Here is a 15,996-nt window from a genome sequence, read left to right on the forward strand (position 1 = left end):
CGACAAAATATTTAAAATAAACAAACGAATTTCTATTCCTGCGTTTAATAGTACTACTAGATCCATGAAAAATTATGTGGTTTCGAAAATTTTTTTTCTTTTCTATTATATGATTCGATGGACTAACGATTGATAATATCGCAATCTGACATTATTTACAAAAGTGTTCGTACAATTTTTTTAAAAATTAAATTTCTTATATATATAATAATCTTTAATAAGATATATAATAATGTCTATAAATGAAGGCTCTCTCTATATTTTTTTTTTTTTAATTATATTATATTTATTACGATTTATTATTAACATTGATTTTATTTGTAAATATATATCTAAAAAAAAAAGAAAAAAAAGAAAGAAAAAAAAAGAAAAAAAAAAGGAAAAAAAAGCAAACAAAACAATGCTTTCTTTTATGAATGCCGAAGTGACAAATGAATTAGCATTTATGAAATTACTTAGACTGATTCTACAGCTTGTTGTCTTTTCAAGCAGTGATGTCCGTTAAACGACTGGTTTGGCTCGTATAGCGGGATCATCTGGGCCCGCATCTTCACGATTACCATACTGAGACGTCGAATGAAGCCTGTTTGCTTTCGTAAATCCGTTCACGACGCGGATTTACGACTGTAGGACAGATCTCATTTTTCCTTTTACTCGTCACCCGAGCGACGCCCAACGTAGTTAGTAACCGGTCCCATCGGTTGATACCGTTACTTCAATTCTAACTGGTCGAGCATTTAAAGTACGAGAAAGAATCTACTTTGTGATTAAATTAAAAAAATTCTTTTATTTCAATTATATCGTTTAATTATTATTTTTATCTTTTTTAATATACACACACATACACGCGCACACACACACACACACACACACACACACACACATATATATATGTGTGTGTGTATAGAATAAGAGTGAAATTTGTAATCTTTTTTATTTATCATTCCATAAGAATGAAGTCGAGTAAGATAACGCAGTGATATTTATTACACGAGCGAACTTATATCTACGTAATCTCGTTTTCGTATAAATCTCGTACAGTGATATAACAAACTAAATATAAACACATAAATAGTATTTTTCAATGGCGTCGAATCAAAAAAATATCGACTATTCTAATTGATAAGAAACATAAGCGTTTGAATAGTTGTATAACATAAACGTTCGATATATATAACATAAATTATGTTGGAAGATCTTAATAAGTTCGACGAAATTGAAGTCAATTATTATCGCAAAAACAACCATCTTTTGAGTTACTTAAGATCCAATCCAAATAATTGGTAATTCTGGTATAAACACCAGGATATCCTGGCCGAGCACATCCATTTCCCCAAGAGACGATACCAATGATTTCATACCTTTTATCTTCGCGTTCGGTTATCAGTGGTCCACCACTATCACCCTACAGTAATGATAATACATTACATATGTCTTAAACATTCGTATATCTCATACATACATTTATCTATTTTTTCATTTTTTTTTTTTATAAAACAGTTTTGTCATTGATATAAAAAATAAAAAATGACATTAATCATTACCTGACAAGAATCCTTCATTCCATCCGGATATCCTGCGCATAACATGTTATCAGAGATCATACGAGGACTGTAACTGGTGTTTCGACAATCCTGTAAGCTCATAACTGGAACTTCGACTTCTTGAAGCAAACAGGATGGCTTGCCTTCTTCTTTAAGAGTACCCCATCCAGCTGCTATCGCTTTTGATCCAATGTATTCGTTCTCTGTATCATCGATATATCCCGATATATAGTAAGTAAAAAAAAAAAATTTCAACCAATTCGCAAAACTTTTTCTTCAAAGGAACAATACGATAAAATAAGTTAACGAATTATAAGGAAAGAGTTAGATGATAAATTTCAATAGGATTCAATGAAGCATCTCGTCATTGAGTTCGATTAATTCTTATCGGAACTAAGAGAAATCTCTTATTACGCAGTTGTAAGTTGATTCGATTGAAAAAGGTACCCGTATACCGACAAATTTATGCGCATTGCGATGCATCGCAATCGTCAGTGCAATATGCAATGAAATGACGATCAAACAGGTTGCGTTCATTGCGGATTTACTCAACAATCGATCAGTTAGTTAAAAGTTGTCAAATATCCATTTCGATATGACCATCTTTCTATATAGATTTCGAAGTTAGATAACTTTATCATAATTATGTATTTACCTTTTACAGTTGGTAGACATATTGGACGTATCGTATCACTGAAGGGAACTCTATCGTTAAGTCGAAGAAGTGCGATATCGTTATCAAAGTTGAGGAAACTAAAATCACCGGTTAACACCCTGACGACGTATCTTGTTTCAATACCTTTATCGATACACCTGTCGTGTTCACCGAATGTGACCTTGATCATGAACCACATAAACCTGAAAATAAAACTGGAGGGACTGATCAAATCCGGCGACGGAAAAATAAAGCAAAAGTTATTACTTTTCTCGAGTTGGGTAATTTGTCTAATGTATCTAATTAGATACATACACACATATATATATATATATATATATATATATTCATTTGATCATACTTACCCTTTAACGCAATGTGCCGCGGTTAACACATAACGATCATTTATCAAAGAACCACCGCAATAAAATTTGTTTAAATAGGACAGTTTCGCCATCCATGGGAGTTCGTTCATTCGTGTCGTTTGACCACCGACGATTCTACTCTCTTCGTTTCGTAATCCACATGCTAAATCAAATATGAAAAGATAAAACAAAGGAGAATATAATATAAATTTTATATAAATTAATAATACAAATTACTGACAGCAGTAACATGGCGCAGGTGGTTCTTTAGTGTCCGGTGGTTTGTTACCGAAGAGACCAAAAAAGTTTTTCATATTTTCGCCTATTTGTCCCGCCTAAAATCATTTAAATGAAAATGTTTTAATAAGAGAGGGAAAAAAAATAAATAAATAAAAAAGGAAAAAAGAGAAAAGAAAAATACTGTCTTCTTCAATTGAATCAAATTGATTGACACTTACCTGACATTCTTTCTGAATTAAAAGAATGACGATGAATCCGAGATAACAAAGAAACTTTTTCATTTTTCAACAAACTTTTTTACGATATCTTCTTTTTTTCTTTTCCTTTTTTCTCTCTCTCTTTTTTTTTTTTTTTTTTTTTTTTTTTTTGTAAAGATAAAATCAAAATCGATTTCTTAATGAAAGAATAGAAGGTCACCGCGCGGGGACCGTCAAGATAAAGTCACGGACATGTCCCTGACACGCAGTTACTATCGCCAGTGTCCCAGGTAGACTGAGAAATAGCGAGGTCGAAGAAGTAATTGGTATTCGGGGAAAGAGGGAGGGGGAGGGAAGGAAGGAGGCCGACTGCCGACTGGTCGCCGACCGGACGACACATGATCAGTTCACGTTCATGTTCACGGTCAAGTCACAAGTCACAAAGAACTCTTGTTGACGAACCATCGAATTAATACTATCCAAAATTAGGAATGCAAATTTAGTGGTTATTAAGAAGGAGCTATGTGTGTGTAAATAATTTTTTCTTTTCAAAAAGAAGAAAAAAGTAATATATCATATATTAATAAAGGAAGCTCTCTCTTTTCTTTAAAATTAAAATTAATTAATAAAATTTCCATTGAATGAATGATAGAATGTTCATCAATTAATCTTAAGTTTAGTTAATCATGGATAATATACATATATATATATAAATAAATATATATATATATATATAAATAAGTAATAATAAATATTAATTTAATATATATATATATATATATATATATATATATATATGTACATATAATATTTATTTGCGTATACAATAATATTAATTTGTGTGTGTTTATGTATATAATAATAATAATAATAATAATAATAATAATAATAATAATAAAAATAATAATAATAATAATTCGTATATTTTATTATTAATTATTATTGTCTTCTTATATTTTTAGACAATTTTTAACCTATAGTATAAGTGAGATTACATTTCGTACAGATATATGTATATTACATACACAGACACACACTTAGTTATCTATAAAATACCAATTTTATTCGACTATCTCGGATCGCCATAAACTTTTTCGCCTGTTCACCCTCTGAAATGGCTTATAAACAGGCTTACGAATGGGCTGGATCTCTCTCGGGAACCGTATTTCATCGAGGCAACCCAAAAAGCTGCCTCGAAAGGACGTATTATGTAGATTTCTGCGCGTGGAACGGAGGAAGTTGTTTACGCGACTTCTTTTTGATCTCACTATAAGCGCATGCATACGTAAATACTTCGTACGTCATCCGGTATCGTTTGCAAGTTACCCTGCGGTACGAAGTCGATTTTATTCGAAATAGGGATGTTTTAATAAGTTCCTATCAAAGTTTAATAAAAAAATCAATTTTTTTATAAAAATTCGATTTAATATGTATCCACTCATCAACAGTGGAACGTTGAATATGCAAATATGAATATTTTATAAATAATTTATTAAATAATATCTTTTTATCGTTAATAATTTTTAACGTTATCGTACAATATATATATATATATATATATATATATATATATATATATCAACGTTATTTTTTTTTTTTTTTGATACTGAACGATAAGCATTCTGATTCGACAATAAACCGTTATGCGACAGTATTATTCCACGAACGTTTGACCATTGTACCGTACGATTCTAACGTAATAAATACATACGTGTGAAGTACCTCACAGAGAAACTTTTTAAATCGTTTGTATTTCAACGTATGGCAGATAAATTTGTGTTTTTCTATCATCTTTAAATTTTCCTTGCTTAAATATCGTTTCTATTTCGTCAAAATGAAAGCTTTTAAATATTCTGTCGTAATAAAATCGAGGTAGAGTATTAATTAACACACAGACATCCTTCCTTTATATTTGTGTTGATCCATTTCAAGTATCTAGTAACTCTAGTATAAACTCCAGGATATCCAGGTCTACCACAACCAACGCCCCAGGAAACTATACCTAAAGAATAAATAATTTTATAGTAAATGAACAAGGAAAGTAAATAAATTATAGATAGAGAAATCTTTTAAATAAATTTATTTATTTATTTATTTATTTATTTTTTTTTTTTTAATAGAATTTACCTGCTATTTCCAATCTGTCACCTTCATGTACAAGAAGAGGTCCACCACTGTCACCTTGGCAAGAATCCTGAGTACCTTTGCCAGCGCAAATCATGTTATTAGTGATTCTATTTGCACGGTATTTCATTTTCCGACATTGTGTCAAACTCCATACAGGTACTTGTACTTCATGAACCTTTCCTGGTAACATACCTCCTTCTGATGTACGTCCCCATCCAATGACAGTACCTTCTTTGCCAGCAGGATCAGATTCTGAAGAAATAAAAGGAATATGATATGATTAAGATATATGTATATATATATTAATTATTATTCTTTTTTAACGTTTTAACAACCGATATTCTGTACGATTAAATATCATTTCTAATCCATCGTTATTATTTTATACGAACAACTTGTTACTTTTTTTACATATATTTTACATATATTTTACATATACATATATTTACATAAATAAATAAATAAATAAATAAATAAATAAATAAATATATATATATTAAATAAATAATGTAAATATAATATAAATATAAATATTATATAAACTTTGAAAACGTAATTATATTCTATTATATAATTATATTCTATTAATTTAATACCATCTATTATTCATTAACTGTGTAATTCTATACAAACTGATATCGAATAATACGAATTTACGAAAATCATTATTTTACGTTATCGGTTGTTAATGTGTTAATATTGATAAAATAAACGTAATAATATACGATACCAGCTTGAGGTAGACAAACAGGTCTAACAGTTTTGGAAAATTTGACGGGCTTACGAAGCTTTAATAGAGCCACATCATGATTATAAGAATTTATGTCAAAATTTCGATGACGTATCACGGAACTAACTGCTCTCATTATAGCAACACCATCGGTATTCACATATTGATCATAGTCACCGAGTACAACACGAATTTTCGATCGTTTCAAACTGAAAGAAAATAAAATACTAAACACTATTCGTAACATTATTCGTTCTTTATGATCGATCATTTATCTGTTTTAATACATACTTTCGTACACAATGAGCAGCTGTAATGACATAATCATTATTAATTAAACTGGCGCCGCAATGAAAGCGTCCATCGTAAACCAAACGAGCGATCCATGGATATCTGTTTGGTATCGTTGGTCGTCCACCAACGATACGATTTTCTTTATTAGTTATACCACATTCTGATAAAAACAAAAAAAACAAGAAAAAAAGACGATTTCGAAATGTTACGAAAATGTACACTTCTCTTTTTATATTTTATTTCATTTTTCTTTTTTTTCTTTTTTTTCTTTTTTCTTTTGGATATTTTTTTGTTGGATTTTTTTGATTCTTTTGAAAATTGTTAAATGAAAACGAGTTTTACCGCATGTACAATTTCGAAGCTTTTCATCGTCATCGGCACCACCAGTGATATCGATGCCAAATAATTCATCGAACAGAAATTTTCCAGTACGATTATTAGGTTGCTGAAAGAAATAAAGTAGAAAAAAAAAGAAGAAACAAAAAAGAAATACGAGGTAATATCTATGCGGGAAGTACGCTCACTTTTCAAAGCAAATTATTGACAGGAACGTGCCAGACGAGGGAAAGTGACAATGATTCAAATTGTAGGTCAAGGTCTAACTCTCACAAAATCATTCACATCACTAAGCAAAGGTTTTATCCTTATGCGACTATTATATATATATATACACGCATAATTTGACATAATTCGATAAATTAATAAGAAAGTTTGATGTATGCTTTTTAAAAGAATTAATTAATTATTGAAATTTATGAAAAAAAAATCATTGATAAAGTGATATATTCCAATATCAATATAAAATAATTCAATCGAAGGATCGAAAAATAATACTCACGGTTTTATTCAACGTTGAAGATTCAAGGTCAAAACTTTTAGCGTATACTTCCTTTAACATAACGAGAAAGAGGATCAAGATCTTGAACTTCAACAAACGGAAGTTCATCTTTCGTAGCACAAGATATTCTTTGAAATATACCTAATCGATTTCTTTTTTATCGATTGCACACGTTTAACACTTGACGTTTATTCATGTTCGTCTGAACGATCTCAAATCGGATCGCACGTTTTGTATCTGTTCGTATCCGTTAGTTGATCAAACACATGAAAGTAAAGAGATATTTATATATATATATATACACACATATGTATATATGTATATATACATATACATAAAGTAGAAAAATATTCGTTTAATGATTCCCGAAAGGTAAGCAGAAGTTGTGAGATTTGCGATGATCGAGCTCACTGCAGACGCTTTCACCGTGGCACCAAAAAGACAGTAAACTGGTCGATCAAGGCTCAGCCTGACTCTTTACGCTCGCAAAGAAAGTTCTTCTTCCACTCTATCGATTTGTTGCCACTCTTTTCTCTATTTCATTCAGTATGTGTCGCGTGTCGACTTGTTATTCCTTTTACAAATTTCGTCACTTTCATATCTTTTTCTCCAATGAAGAAAAAGTTCGTAATCGTCAAGCATTGTTCCACTCATTGACAGCCGATATTTTCCCTCCCTCTCTCTCCATCTCTCTCTCTTTATGTATATATATATATATATACTTGGTGATTTTATATATATATATGTATATCTCAGTGATCTTTTTTTTCTAACTTATATTTTTTCCCTAAGGTTTTTACTTTCCACATGGATTATAATTCAACACGAAGAGACAGACTCACAATTTTCTTACTAATAACACTTAGCTCGTACACCGAACAGAGACTAGACGAGAACTAATCTTTACAGCTTTGTCTCAAATACATCCATCATAGTCACTCTCTACTATCGCTATTTCCCACCATGATATATACGCTCGAGACGTTAGAGTCATCCTATTGTAACTGGTAACCCCACTCTCGAAATTCGAGACACATTCGTGTACTACTTTTGATAAATTTCTCTTTCGTAAGGAATGCTTTGGAAACGAATTATTTGGGGATGGGGGGGGGGGGGGGGGGGGGAGGGGATATGTTTTTATTACTATATTAAAAAATGATTAAAATTTATCGATAGAATCGTTCGATCAAATATCCATTGAAATTTCTGAAATACGAAAGATTTCACATTATCTTTTTCTATAGTAAGATATAAGATATACTTAGATATAAAATTACGAAGATAATCGTACTTTATGAAATACTTTCTTCCGTGTTCAGAATAGTTGAGAATTATTGCGTACTTATTACGTTCGATACTGCATCGTAGACATTGACAATTCTCAATTCGGAAGAATCTTGCGTTCTTGGTAACGGTTCGATGGTTTCACTAACCCACATTTCGCTCGTTGAAAGCAAAACGTTTCAGACTAGTGACCCGGTTTTTCGTTATTGTCGCCTTCACGTCCCTTTCAAAACGTTTCTTCCGCTAAGTTAGAATTACTTATATCAAAATATGAAAAAGATAATCGATACTTTCATTATAATCTTTATTTAATAAATATCATTAAGGAAACGAGACGTCGATTGCGTTTCTAAATAATACTATATACATATATATATATATACGACTAGATTTTTATAGTTACATTAGCGTTACTTAATATATATAAAATAATAATACTAAGGAATTTTACGTTCTTCAATGTCTTCACGATTTCTAACATTGACTTTTGTATTTTTGAGATCAGACGAACGACAAGCTCTTGTATAACACGAGCTGTCCTTTTAAACGTTTCTAAAATATGATTTTTTAAGTTTTAAAGAGAATGCGGGGGCGGACATACACATTCGTTACCAAGATGATCCTTTAGCCAACCCATGTAATTGTTTAATTTTGTATATATTCCAGGAAAATTTGGCCTCGCGCAACCACGACCCCAAGATATTATACCTATATAATATTTAAATAAATTAAAAAAAATATTTATATATTTTATTATATTTTTTACTTACCGATTACTTCCAAATGGCCATAAGATCCTTTGACGTGAAGAGGACCTCCACTGTCACCCTTCGATTACAGATAAGACACGTAAGATTACGTTTTATATTTAATTTTATTACATTGATTTATTTTTCTTTTTTTTTTTTTTTTTTCTTTTCTTATTGAATTCACTTACGAAACATGCGTCGCGTTTTCCATCGAGATATCCAGCGCAGAACATATTGTCGGTAAGACGATTCTTTTGATATCCAGCTTGATCACATTCTTCCTGAGACAAAATCGGAACATTAACTTTACGTAATTCATCGCTAACCGGTTTATTTTCACCAGTACGTCCCCAGCCAACCACCGTAGCCATGGCACCGGTATAATCTATGGCTTCTGTAATAAAACAAATTATTCGGAAAATTTATTAATTAATTCTCAAACTTGGAACGTTTACTCACTGTCCTCAGGCAAACAAGCCGTACGAATGATACTATCTAACGAAACTGGTCTATCCATTTCTATAAGAGCAATATCATTGTTAAAATTATACGTATGGAATTCTTCGTGAATAGTTACGGATTTTATGCGACGAACTATGGCAGTAGATGCGAGTTTCATTCGGTCACTATCAGCTATCACTAGTTTGATACTCTTCGTCTCGAATCTGCAAATTTTTACCAAATTTTTTATTAATTCTTGTAAAGAATATTAAACTTTGTTAAAAAATATTATGCCTACCCTTCCAAGCAATGGGCAGCTGTTAAAATGTGCCTTCGTGTTATCAAACTTCCAGCGCAATAGAATACACCCTGTTTGCTCATACTGACCAACCAAGGATATTCAAAAACACTGGTTTCGTTTCCACCTACTATTCTTGTCTTTCTACCGATCCCGCAAACTGAAATAACAATATTGAGTTTTCTTGTAAATATTTCTTGAAGAATATTTTTAATTCGTTTATATTTTCTTTCTTTCTTTCTTTTTTCTTTTTTTTCATCTTTTATATATTTTTTAATTACCACAGTCATTGCAAACGTTCGGTCTTTTTGATGGGATTTTATTCGATGGATCATAATCGATGTAAGACATATCGTCTATTATCGAGGGACCACTAAAGCCGGTGTTCCTTCCATCGACATGCATCTGAATATTCGCTGTAGTAGATAAAATGCTTTTATCTTTCTGCAACACCTGCAACGAGAGAAAACGATCTATTGCATAGATATTGAAATTAATTGTATTAATACTTGGAATTCATTATTTTTCTAATGTTAAATAATCAATGAGATCTCTTTGACGTTTGTTATAACATTTAAAAAATATTTATTCGAATATTATTATTCGTTAAACACTCCTAATCATATATTTGTTAAAAGAAAATTATAATGCATTTAATATAATAAGATGACTCGAAATGCAGTATTATTATAAATATAGAAGTAAACAGATTGACATAGAAAGATAGATACATATATATATATATATATATATATATATATATATATAAAGTATAATAAATTATAAAGAAAATGTAATAATAAGAATAAAAATAAAGAAAAAGCGTTTTAGCTGATTCAAACGAAATACAATTATAATTATAGATAACTATTAAGATAGATGAAGAAAGAAAGATATCGTTGAAATGATGAAAATGAAGAAGTTGAAAGTAAACAAGAAGAAACAAAAAAAAAACAAAGAAGAAAGAAAAAAGAAGAAGAAAGGACGAAGAAAAAAACTAAGAGAGTGATCCTTAATCACTTACCGCGCGTGGGAGGGCGTAAACGCAAAAGTGTAGACATAGTAGGAGCATGATTTTGTATGGTATTTTCACGTGACAATTCATAATTATTTCTGATTAAAATCTTGATCGAACGTATATAATGAATTTGCGCGATATACGTCTGGTATACGTGAATTCGATGCGTTACACGTTGGGCACGGACTTTGACGCAGTGTTTACGTACTTATGCCAGGTGTGAAAAGGTATTAAAGGTGTCGTCGAAGTTTTGCCGTTTTATACTAAATTATAACTAATGAAGCATGGCTGTAAGTGGGGATCGGTAGCCTTGAGTGGTGCGTTTGCATTGGCAGATGTTGCATGTGACAGCTTTTAAATCACCCGGTCGGCGTCGTCTCACCTGCGCACTCATCCTCGACTCTCTTGTTTCGTATGAGACGCGAAAAAATTTCTACGTAGACTATATGTAAGTAAGTAAGTAAGTATGTTGTACGTAAGTATCTTCGTCTCATCATTGCGATGGCGCAATACGACCATCCGACTACCATCGCAAACGACCAATGTCAAACGATCTCTTCTTTTCCACTCCGCTTCTTTTCCGCCCTTCTTTCTCAGGGATCCACGAGACTGGATCAATGTCAATTTCGTCAGAGACGACGACCAAGATCGCGAGAAAGTTAGCGCGAGTTATTCGATTTATCGTCGGCTATGAGAACGTCGATCTTATTTTTCTTTTCATTTCGTTTGATATTTTTTGTGAATTATTATATTAATACAATATGGACCTTTTCTTTTCTTTTCTTTTTTATCAACGAAGGACATATCTAGGGTATGTAAATCTATACGACAGTATATCTGTAAATATATATATATATATATGTGTGTGTGTGTGTGTGTGTGTGCGTATGTGTGTATATATATCTCCTTTTTTTATACGCTTTTAGTCTTCCATTGTACTTGTCATTTCTTTTTTTCTTTTTATCTCTCTCTTTTTTTTTTTTTTTTTTTCTTTTTATTTCGTCAAGCACCTAAGTGAATACTATCGTCAAACGTTTCTTTCCAACCACTTCCCGAATCGTATCGTAGTTATGAATTATTTCATTTTGATCCCTTTTTTCGTAAAATGGAAGTTCATATTTCCGTTAAAAGCTTCGTCCCCTTGACAATTCATTTTTCACGATCTTAAAGAAGTAACGCGTACTATAGAAACCATTAGTTAGGATTCGATCTGCAAGTAATTATCATTAATTTATGATCAGAATAAATTCAATGATTTCCTCTGAATGATGAAAATTGTGAACGTTGAGAACGATCAAGGGAGAGCGTGGGCATTGGAAATTTCCATCGAAGATAATACTCTTTCATGGATGGTGTAAATTAGGTACCTACTTAAATATTGTATAACTTTCCATAAACGGAACTTCGATATGCACCAGAGAGACTTCTCGTGTTCTTTCATCGCAGTGATTTTACTTTCACTTACAAATTGTTTTTCTTTTTTTTTCTTTTTTTTTCTCTCTCTCTCTCTCTCTCTCTCTCTCTCTCTCTCTCTCTCTGTTCGATAAATCTGCATTGAAGATAGTAAGGAAAATTAAATGGCCAATTTTGGATCGCGATTCGATTCTCTTAAGAAAGATCTTTTATATCGCTTTCGTAACGACCCAAGATGAAACTTTCTTGCTCGTTAGAACTGTCACACAATGAAAAATAACGATGAAATTTTACGACGTTCATTAATGGCATTAACCCATTAACCGAAAGATGATTTCGGTCAAGTTTCCCTTGCAATCAACGATTAATATTCATTGAATTCGAATTGAATTACTTCTCCGAGTTATATATTTCTCCGTGTATCGGTCTCGTGAATATAACTATCTGTGTACACATGTCATTCATATCTGAAACATAACAAGTAAAAAGAAAGTAGATATAATTCGTATCTAAATTATTGAGTGTATTTTATTATCGTACGAATTAACGACGATTATTGAATCTTATCATCACAAATGGATTAATTAATTAATACTTATATAAATACTATTCAGATAATTTGTCTTTTTCATCATATCACTATATATTCTCATACTTTAACGTAATCAGATCTTACTGAGATGAATGCAATATAAATAAGGCGAGGCTCCTCTGATAAATTTAGTTAAACGTTGAAACAATAAAGTAAGGTGTATCGCCCGCATGAGGGTGTTATGACCCAAATACCTTGACCCACTGGCACGCGTTACAGGTGGGGCACAGTCATTCGTTCTGACGCATCTTATCTCGAATACTTTGTTCAAACCGAAGTTCTGATAAGGTAGATTCTACGTTCGCTGCGTCGACCTTCTTGGCTATCGAAGATTAACGAGCGAGAAAGGACGAAGGCGTGCTCGTTTTTACGCTCGGTCGATCGATCTCGAAGTGATCGTTCCATTTCGACGATGGTTTTGTTTCTTCTTGCTCGTAAAACAAAACAAAAAAACCAAAAAAAAAAAAAAAAACAAAAAAAGAAGAAAAAAAAAAGAAAACAAGAATAGAAGAAAAGAGAAGAGAAGAGAAGAGAAGAAGAATGTACGATGGCCTATTTCAGTGGGATCCTAATAAAAAGAAAAGAAAAAGAAAAAAAAAAATACAAGAAGAAAAAAGAGGAGCAGAGAAACTTGGAGCAACGAGCCATTATTTGGGTCACTCGTCCTTAGATTCTTTTTTTCTTTTTTAATTTTTTCTTTCTTTTTCTTTTTTTTTTTTTTTTTTTTTTAATCTCTTTCTTCGTCTTAGAGAAATCACGAATAAAGAGACGGCAAATCTTTAACGTTTATATTTGGCTTTAGCCGATCATTGATAGAGTATCGTATGTATCTATCCGGTTGTTTGCGCTAAATTTACATACGCCTAGCCTAAATTTTCACTCTCCTGCCACTCGTCCATCCACTATTTCGTATAAATAAAGTTGTGAGACGGAAGCCGAGCCTTGTGTGAAAGTATGCGCTGTAGTGAACGCTCGGTAGCGTTTAGTATCGATTGGCCCGGGATATATTAAAGTACCTCTTGAAGTGTCGAATAACATAGGAGTGATCGATTTGTGTTTTGTGCATGAAATGGTACAAGGGATAATGTACGTATTGCTTTTATTCGTAGCAATATCGGTCGACGTATTTGCTACAGTATCTGATAACGAGGTATATATATATATATATATTAAAAGATTCATTTTCACGTGATGATAAATCGGTTCACGTAATAAAAATTCTCTTTTATAATTCTTATAGACAAGGTCGGTGTTATCAAACGAGGTATACAAATTTACTAGCAAAGTTACAAACATAACTGATGATAAAGGATTTTGGGATTGGATTTATACTTTACTCGCTAAACCAACGACAACGACGATATCGCCACCGATAATAGAACCTGAGGAATGTTCTTCTTGTAGTATGTAAAAATTATATTTAAATTTTTGTTGTTGGTTTTTTTTTCTTTTTTTTTTTTTTTTTTCTTTTTTTTTTGTTAGATCGTACTTAAAGGATTATAATCGATCATTTGACTTTTCAGCTTGTGGTTTGACCAATACACAGAAACGAATTGTCGGTGGTGTTGAAACAAAAGTAAATCAATATCCATGGATGGCATTGTTGAAATATAAGAAACGTTTCTATTGCGGTGGATCTATTATAAATTCTAGATACGTTTTAACTGCAGCTCACTGTGTCGACAGGTACGATGACGTCACATCCTATCGTATCGATACTAATTGTAATTTTTCAGAATCGATTTAATCGTACGATTTCTCTATAGGTTTGATCCGAGTTTAATGTCCGTCGTTCTTTTGGAACACGATCGAAATTCGACGATCGAATCTCAAGTCCAAGAATATAAAGTGGAACAAGTTATAAAACACAGTGGTTATTCTATCGTTAATTACAACAATGATATTGCTTTGCTCAAATTGAACAATATCGTCATGTTCAAAGGTTTAATGAGACCAGTATGTTTGCCGGAGAAAGGTGCATTTTTGAGATTACTTTTTCTCTTTTTTTCGATTCATTTTCAAATACAGATTGTATATCAACGTTTGATATCCCTAATGTGCTATATTCAATGATATTATTTTATGTAAATTTTTTTTTTAACAATGTATAACTAAAAATTGCTTACTGTCAAATGTATTAATTTTCAAAAAGTCTTAGTAGCACGTAATCGATCGCAAAAGTATTAAGAAAGAAATCTATTTAAGATGATACAAATGGAATTTCTAAAAAGTGAGATTTTTTTTTTTTTTAATTTTTTTTCTTTAGGAAAAACGTATAGCGGATCAATAGGTATCGTAACTGGATGGGGCGCTGTTCATGAATCAGGACCTATTTCAAATACTTTGCAAGAAGTTATGGTCCCTATACTTAGTAACGCTGAATGCCGTGCAACGAATTATCCATCGAGAAGGATCACTGATAATATGATCTGTGCGGGATACGCGGGAGGAAACAAGGATTCTTGTCAAGTATATCAAAAGTTCTTTCAATTGATCATTATGATCGATGATTAATCGTAGATCGTTTATCATCGATTGTATCGAATTTTTTTTTTAGGGTGACAGTGGTGGTCCATTACATGTCCTTAACGATAATATACATCGCATAGTTGGTAAAAGAAAATTTTCTTTTTCTTTTTTCTTTTTTCATATGAAATAAATTATTTAAAATTTATTTTAACTCATTAAATTTTTTCTCATACATTTTTTTTATAGGTGTAGTCTCGTGGGGCGAAGGATGTGCAAAACCTATGTATCCTGGAGTTTATACTCGAGTAAATCGCTATCTTACTTGGATTAAACAAAATACAGAAGACGCTTCTTATTGTTGTACATAGATAAACGATCGACAGAGACTGATTTAATCAATCATTTACTTTTAAATGATTTTCAATACTCGTACGTGATATTTAATATATATGACAAAATGAAATCGCATTAAAACTAAATAGATAATAATTAACGTAGTATTTATATATATTTTTGTTACAATATTTTACATTTATATGATAAAGATAAAAAAAAAAAAAAAGAAAAAAAAGAAAAAAAAGAGAAAGAAAATATTATCCTTTCAATATTTATTTTGTTATCTAAAATGGAATGTATATCTTCGAAAAGATCCGATCGAATGGGATGCAGGAGAAACTTCATGTAAAAAAATTATTGATATGAAAATAGGAAATGGAAACGTGATTGAAACGAATCAGCCTTA

General features: G+C 31.5%; 3 protein-coding genes across 4 annotated transcripts; 1 reads left to right on the top strand and 2 right to left on the bottom strand.

The window, feature by feature from the left end:
* Positions 1-917: 917 nt before the first annotated feature.
* Positions 918-11,465, bottom strand: LOC124954870 (transmembrane protease serine 9-like). Its single transcript, XM_047508462.1, has 19 exons — positions 10,787-11,465; positions 10,044-10,215; positions 9,763-9,922; positions 9,483-9,688; positions 9,212-9,417; positions 9,045-9,102; positions 8,862-8,982; positions 8,726-8,813; positions 6,495-6,597; positions 6,150-6,312; positions 5,859-6,067; positions 5,129-5,380; positions 4,891-5,003; positions 3,023-3,076; positions 2,806-2,899; positions 2,565-2,727; positions 2,200-2,423; positions 1,545-1,747; positions 918-1,405 (listed from the first exon to the last, which is right to left on the bottom strand). Exons 1-19 carry the CDS (start codon positions 10,865-10,867, stop codon positions 1,223-1,225), a joined length of 2,853 nt encoding a protein of 950 aa, XP_047364418.1. The 5' UTR covers positions 10,868-11,465; the 3' UTR covers positions 918-1,222.
* Positions 3,969-7,873, bottom strand: LOC124954974 (trypsin-1-like). Its single transcript, XM_047508696.1, has 7 exons — positions 6,991-7,873; positions 6,495-6,597; positions 6,150-6,312; positions 5,859-6,067; positions 5,129-5,380; positions 4,713-5,003; positions 3,969-4,378 (listed from the first exon to the last, which is right to left on the bottom strand). The coding sequence occupies exons 1-6, from the start codon at positions 7,096-7,098 to the stop codon at positions 4,882-4,884; spliced, it is 957 nt and encodes a 318-aa protein (XP_047364652.1). The 5' UTR covers positions 7,099-7,873; the 3' UTR covers positions 3,969-4,378; positions 4,713-4,881.
* Positions 11,466-13,601: 2,136 nt separating the features above from the next.
* On the top strand, positions 13,602-15,774 carry LOC124954973 (trypsin-1-like). Of its 2 annotated transcripts, XM_047508694.1 has the most exons (7): positions 13,602-13,935; positions 14,026-14,188; positions 14,309-14,471; positions 14,552-14,760; positions 15,052-15,254; positions 15,343-15,397; positions 15,501-15,774. In XM_047508694.1, the coding sequence occupies exons 1-7, from the start codon at positions 13,855-13,857 to the stop codon at positions 15,620-15,622; spliced, it is 996 nt and encodes a 331-aa protein (XP_047364650.1). In that variant the 5' UTR covers positions 13,602-13,854; the 3' UTR covers positions 15,623-15,774. The 2 variants fall into 2 exon arrangements, with proteins under 2 accessions (XP_047364650.1, XP_047364651.1); XM_047508695.1 differs by lacking the exon at positions 15,343-15,397 and having other exon boundaries at positions 15,501-15,629.
* The last annotated feature ends 222 nt before the right edge of the window (positions 15,775-15,996 follow it).

This window comes from Vespa velutina, chromosome 16 (assembly GCF_912470025.1).
Source record: "Vespa velutina chromosome 16, iVesVel2.1, whole genome shotgun sequence".
Taxonomy (NCBI): domain Eukaryota; kingdom Metazoa; phylum Arthropoda; class Insecta; order Hymenoptera; family Vespidae; genus Vespa; species Vespa velutina.